Source organism: Theobroma umbraticum, unplaced genomic scaffold (assembly GCF_002168275.2).
Source record: "Theobroma umbraticum cultivar Fairchild unplaced genomic scaffold, ASM216827v3 scaffold_30.0, whole genome shotgun sequence".
Lineage (NCBI taxonomy): Eukaryota > Viridiplantae > Streptophyta > Magnoliopsida > Malvales > Malvaceae > Theobroma > Theobroma umbraticum.
The window spans coordinates 1,381,591-1,388,385 of NW_018397254.1; the positions used below are offsets into that span (position 1 = coordinate 1,381,591).

Consider the following 6,795-nt stretch of genomic DNA (forward strand, 5'->3'; position numbering starts at 1 on the left):
CTAAACAATTCTTTTTTTTGGGGTAGATTTTGTTTTTTTTGCCTTTTTAAAGGTTGCTGTTTACAATTATTAATCAATTATTAATCTTTGTTAACTTTGCTTTATTAACAGGTGGCGGTTAAGACAGCTTGAATAGTTTATTAAGAAAAGAAAGTGATTATTACTAAAGTAACGTTTGCTACTTTATTAATAGATGACAGTTAGGACAGCTTGAATAGTTTATTAAGAAAAGGACGTGATTATTACTAAAGTAATATTTAATATTTTATAATATAATATGATTATAAATAATGTAATTATAAATAATATGATAATAAAAAATGATATTATAATATTTGATATATAAATAAAATAAAAATTTAAATGTAAAAAAAATAATATTACGATGTTTGGTTTATAAGTAATATATTAAGAATATAATATTAATTTTTAAAATTATTTTTATTGATTAAATATAAATTTAATATATTTATATTTTTTATTATTAATTTTTATATAATATTATCTCTTAAATATAATTTTAATATTATATATTTATTTTCATTTTTTATTTTAATATTATATATTTTATTTTTATTTTTAATATAATTTTTTATATTATATATTTTCTTTTCTTTTCTTTTATCTATATTATATAAATTTTAATTTTTTATATTATATTATATTTTTTAATTTTTATATTATATATTTTATTTTAATATGTTTATTTTAATTATAACATTGTAAAATGTTTTTAATAAAATAATAAAATTAAAAGGTAAAAATGTTTTTAATTACATTGCAGCGTGCAATGTATTGTAATTTTATTGCTTTTGGACCGTAATCACATTTCATCCATTGATTATAATGTGATTGCATTGTAATATTTTATTGTAATGATCTATTACAAAATAAGTCTTACAATGTAATTTAATTAAACACATTACATGAAATATGCTCTTATTTCTCTTATATCAAATGCTTCCTAAGTACTAGTAATAAAAAAAAATTTTAAAATTTGAATAAAATGAAATATAATTACGTTAATGAACAATTAAATTAAGATCTCGTTTTACATGGTATTTGCTGTGTTAAATAATGCCTTTAATCTAAATAGAAATGCCTATTGCATGTTAATTTGGTTTCAAAGTGTTTTTTTTCTATATATATATATTGTGTCAATTGCAAAACCATTTTTTAGTATCAAATAATCAAAATAATTATTTATATTTTTTAAATTACAAAGTTACCCTTTTTATTATTTGAAATAAAATTTTAGTGCATTTCAAATAATTAAAAATATAGTAAGTGAATAATTATTTAATTTCTAATTTGAAGCAATATCTTTTAGGTAAAATCAAACCCAAGGTTCAAGCAAAAGAGCAGTGCTTTCTGTTGGCAAACGTTGTGCTAGTATGATCTCTTAAGAAACCTTAACAGCTGATTGTTGTGCACATCTGGTTCTGTTAATGTATTTTAATGAATATAGTACTATTCCCTGGATTACCAAATTTGCTGCAATGGTGGGCTGATAGCCACAACATGAATACTAAACATCAAAGTCAGAAGAGTTGCACCACATCCATAAACTTTCTGCAATTCTTAATTAGGTGTCACAGGAAACAAAATAGAGCCGTTGAGGTCAACCCTTCTGCTGCATAAGCTGCCATCCAGCTCTCAACACCGTCTCTCTCATTTATTTTTGACAATGACTTCTTTCCTTCCTGCCTCCTAAGTAAAGCAATGAATTCATTTTGCAAGGACTTCACAACTGAGAATCTTTTTTCTGCTCTGTTAGCCATTACCATGTCAGTAGGCCAAGCATGATCTGGAAACCTTTCCTACAAGTTTTACCCAAGATTTAAGAGGATTATGCTAGCGCCTGGCTCTAAACTGGCTGCCAAACTCACAATAACCTGAGCTGAATGGAATAACTAATGATTTACCGTGTGAAAGACTGAAGCCTCACCAGGCAGATGGTAAACATTTCCAGATTTAAGAATAGACAGGAAACATCCAACAAAATTTCAACACCTTGCCCACATGACCCATCCTCGGTCTCCAAGAAGACTATGCACACACCGAAAAGAAGAGGGGGGCAAAAATGAGGGAAAGAAAGGGAAGGCTTAAACCTGACATAGACATGGTCTGTCCATTGATTGAGAGAGGATGGTCTCCTCAGTTCAACATAGACACTCCACACATGACACATGGCAAATATCATATGGCAAAACCAAGGAAAGATCCAAATGCACAAACAAGCATGTATCTTTAATCCAACTTTTCTTGTTATAAATACAACCAATTACAAAGGATTTGGACATTCCACCAACCATATAGAAAAAGGTTTTTATAGGATTATCAAACAAATATCAGTATGGCTGCAAGGGGAAAAAGCAATTGCTTCTTCGGATTAATTATCAGAGGAAGCTGTAGCACCTGCTTCCAATGGGTTGAAGAAATCTAACGAGCTCTTTATTCACTCAACCACACCAGGGAGCCGCATGCCAACTCCACGCTTTTCTTTCTCCACTCTGTTACCCAAATGACAACAGTTAACAATCCAGGAGGACAAATTATACAGCAAATTTTAAATGTAGATATAACTGCCTAACATATGTCTCTATGCAATGGAAAAGGGAAGTGGCAATATCTGAAGTTGACAGTTTATTTACTAATAAATTAACTTCCTAGTAGTTCATTACCTAAAAGGAATTATACCACAGCTTTTTCCTATCAGTTCCTGAACTATAGGCCAAACAAAACATACCTTTTAAAGATTAAAAAATATCATTACTATTTCACATAAAGAAATGCAGATGACATCCAATTCTTTGGCAGTAAGAAAATGCACAAAATGAAAAATGGTCTGCATGTTGTTCATATTATCAAACAATTCTACAGATGCTGCAAAATTTCCATCATTCTTACATGGGTAAACAAGTTATTCGTCCATTCTTCTCCATCATTGTTATGTTTTCCCCTTTCTGTGTTTTTAAGTTGCACAACTGCATTGATAGTTTAAGTCATCTACATTACATCTATTATAAGAGTTCAGCAGTACTTAATCTAGGCATGCTTAGAAGGATATGCATGAAATTACCAGTAATTTCCGGGACGAATTGGCCCCGCTTGCTTTTCAGCCTTTCTAACTGCAGAGTCAGACATATCTTTTCCATTCACCAGAACATTAGGTCTTTCATTCTTTATGTGATCATTAGATCTCGAGAAATCTCTAAAGCTTTTCTTAATAAGACCGACTAAAAATGATTTGCTCCCTTTGTGGAGTTTCAAGTGGTTTTCCTCTTTGCTTGCTTGCAAAGTGTCTTTAGATGAACTTGAATTAAGATATCCACTGAATGAAAGTTCCACCTCAGTTGCCACTGGCGCATTTTTCTCAGAGACAACTTGAAAGGCATTTTTCAGCAGGATAACCTTCTCTTGTTGTACTAGTTTTGTCCTATTTCCCTTCCTACTCCCACTCACTGCTTGATTAGATGATGGAATGCTGACTTGCTCCTGAAAAGGTAAACTTGAGACTGCAGGGGAAATATCGTAACTAGATGGCTGCTCCGGAGAGCCAGGAGAATCTTTCCAATCAATCACATTATTAGGGCTCTCTACTTCCTTAGAAGATGTTTGGTCATAACCAGAATGTTCAATATTACTGGAGCTGGGGATAGTGGCACCAGCATTAAAACATCCAAGAGAACTTAGGTGGCTTTCATTCAATAACTCAGAAGACTTTTGTTCAGCCTCAGAAGGTCTTTGCTTTGGATTTCCAGGAACAGAAATAATCAGTCTCTTCTTCTCCATTTCAAATACAATCGCAGTTGAACAAGCACCGCATCGTAATCTCTGGTCATTCTTCATTGTTTTTCCTAATTTCCTAGGCAATTTTAACAATGCCAAGCATTTATGGCATGTTATAAATGGAGCACCATTGGCTATTGGGTGACAAATTCGTTTATCCCTGCAGGCTAGCACTACCCTTCTAGGACATCTTCGACCAAAACCATCAATATCTGAATCGATGTCACTTGGCCATACGTGCACTGATGAATCTTGAAAGTTCACTTGAAGGCATTGGGCAGTTCTAGGAAGATAATGCTGCCGAACTCCATCAGAATTCACATAATGATTGAAATTGGAATTGCAAGGGTCCTTCAAAAACCTTCTCTTGCTAAAATCTGGTGGGACTTGCGAAGGGCCTTTCAAATTTTTGTCATGGCAATGTAAACATGAGCATGCAGGGAGGTGATACAAGGTTTCATCTGGATTTGGATATGATGGAAGAAGATCTTCATTATGCCTTGAAGAGTAGCCATAAGTCCTATGCTGAGGGTGGTTATGGGTTACTTGCTGATGCCATCTTCGGTGCATACCTGGTGAGAGAGAATCTCCATACCCAGGCATCTTGCGACAAACATGCTTGGAAGCTGGATGGGCATTTCCATAGTGCTGCACATGATGATCATCATTCATAGAACTATGATTTAAATAAGTCAACTCTGAAACATGAGGATGTTGTGCAGAACGATGATGAGCAGAAGACTTGTTCCCAATAGAACCACCAAGAGGGTCACCAGAAGCTATTATGTTATCACTAGGAACCATATCCCTGGGTCTCTGGAGCAGTTGATCTTTTAACTCATCCAGCTCCTTGAGCAGCTGAGTTCGATCAAAATTTTGAATCACACTAGGCACATCTAGGTATTTAAAACTCCTCACTGGTTTGTGGTAGCCATAGACAGAACCATACCTATAATTTGAAGGTCCCTCATCAGGATAACGGAAAGCTGAAAATCTCTCCTGTTCATCAATTGTTCTCAGGCTCCCCTTATAAAACCCCCCAAACCCATCTCTGTCCACACCCCGCATATCTGTAACACCTTTCAACCTCAAGGACCTAGCAAAGTTTGCTAATTTGGGGGAGTAGTCTTCAACTTTGCTCCCCCTACTTGAGTTAACAGACTTAGACCGGTTCATGTTCATATCCTGATCATCCCTTTGAGCCCAATTATTCGTTGGATTCTTTGATGATGGCATATGATTATCAACATATCCAACTCCTTTCTCCGCTCGATTATGCTCTTGCCTATATTCCCTCACATTTTTATCATCACCAAGGAAGACGTTCTCCTTGTTTATTCTTGCTGAAACACTGTTGAAATTCATACTTTTTTCTCCAAAATCTCTCTCCTTTCTCCTATTTATACCCTCGACTCCACAAATTTCAGTCTCAGAAGCACTACGTAGACTACCTCCTTTACCTAACTGACTATCCACTTCCTCACAACCCCCTCTTCCCTTCTCCTTAATGGACTTGTCCAGAAACCCATTACCAGCCGGCTCTTTCTTCTTCGCTGTATAGTCAAAGAAAACCAACAAAGTCTCTCAATGAATGCCTTTTTAATTACACAGAAACCGACAGATAAACAATTGCAAAAAAGAAAAAAGAACAACTTCAGAATGTTCTCTTCTACATATTAGCATGAGCTATTCTTTTTTTTTTTTTCTTTGCTTTGATTTCTCAGCAATAAAACAAGAGAAGGTTAACTGTAAGAGAGAGCTAACCTCGAAGTACAGCACCGCAAGAGCCACACTTGTAGACAGAGTACTCAGGAAGCTCCTGCAACAGATTTTTACACTTAAAGCAACGAACAAACCGAACTTGTGATTCCTCAGCCATTACTAATCACCAACAGCAAAGCCCCAGAGACTCAATGAAACAAACCAACTAAACCATTAAACTATCCAAAAAAAATTCACCAAAAGAGAGAAAAAAAAACGCTTTTTGGTTTCTCCAATTCCTACACAATCTTTGCTTCAAAAGATTCAAACTTGAGACATACGAAGTTTACTAAAACAGAAAGTTACGAAAGAAAAAGAAAGGAAGTAAGCAAGAAATTGTGTCCTCCATGGGGAGAGAAGAGTTTTTAATTGTCCAAGAATCTGTTCTTCCTAGTGAAGAAGTTTGGAGGGAAAAAAAAAAAAGAAAAAGTCGTAATAACATCGTTATTCTTTAGTCGTTAGAAGAACGGGCCCCCAAAACTTGTAACGTGTTCAAAGTTTCTATCAAAATTTCGTAGAAAAAGGCTGCCACAGAAAAGGGTTTATCTTGCTTGCTTTGGTTTGAAAAAAGAATACAATGGCCTGATTGACGGGACTTGTTTCGAGAAGGAATGCGCTTGGCCTTTAGATCACACAGTGAACATACACAATTTTGGATGCCCCCAAACACCGGTGGACAATTTTCTTAGGCATTATATCAAATCCGAAGAGATAAGAGGATTTACTCACCAGGAAAAACTGTTGGAAGACAGAGTACAGAAAACAGAGTACCGACCATATGCTGGTTTTCACCCTTGACCTTTTCTTCTTAAATTGGAGTTATGTCAAAGGAAAATCATTGGGTTTTTTTTTTCATTTTTTGGGTACAGAGGGAAAATACTAGAATATTAAAGTCATGTAAATTTGTTTCTTTATGAATAAATGTTGCATAAATATTGCAGACTGGACCCTGTTTCTTGTTTAGATATCTAGCGAGATTGAGACCTAAAAATGCCAAAATTAGCGCTATATAAGAAGTTTAGACACATAGTAGGAAAATAATTTACTGATTTTGTCATCGATATTGTTTTTATATAGTACCACAGACAATAAAAGCAACCATAAATTGCAGACAAACATTATCAAACACGTACTGTACAAAAACGCGGTTAGAGAAAAGGAGAGTTGATGCCGTAAACTAGGCGCTGGTAAAGACATTTATGGTCCTGCCAATCCTGGAAATAGCTAGGAAGTCAGAGAAGA

The 6,795-nt window shown here is 34.5% G+C and overlaps 1 protein-coding gene across 2 annotated transcripts; it reads right to left on the reverse strand.

The window, feature by feature from the left end:
- Nucleotides 1-2,221: 2,221 nt before the first annotated feature.
- Nucleotides 2,222-6,597, reverse strand: LOC110426765 (uncharacterized). Of its 2 annotated transcripts, none has more exons than XM_089783640.1 (3): nt 5,557-6,596; nt 3,083-5,345; nt 2,222-2,513 (listed from the first exon to the last, which is right to left on the reverse strand). In XM_089783640.1, coding segments are annotated over exons 1-3 (2,379 nt in total). In that variant the 5' UTR covers nt 5,672-6,596; the 3' UTR covers nt 2,222-2,512. The 2 variants fall into 2 exon arrangements, with proteins under 2 accessions (XP_089639766.1, XP_089639765.1); XM_089783639.1 differs by lacking the exon at nt 2,222-2,513 and having other exon boundaries at nt 3,079-5,345; nt 5,557-5,701; nt 6,283-6,597.
- Nucleotides 6,598-6,795: the final 198 nt, after the last annotated feature.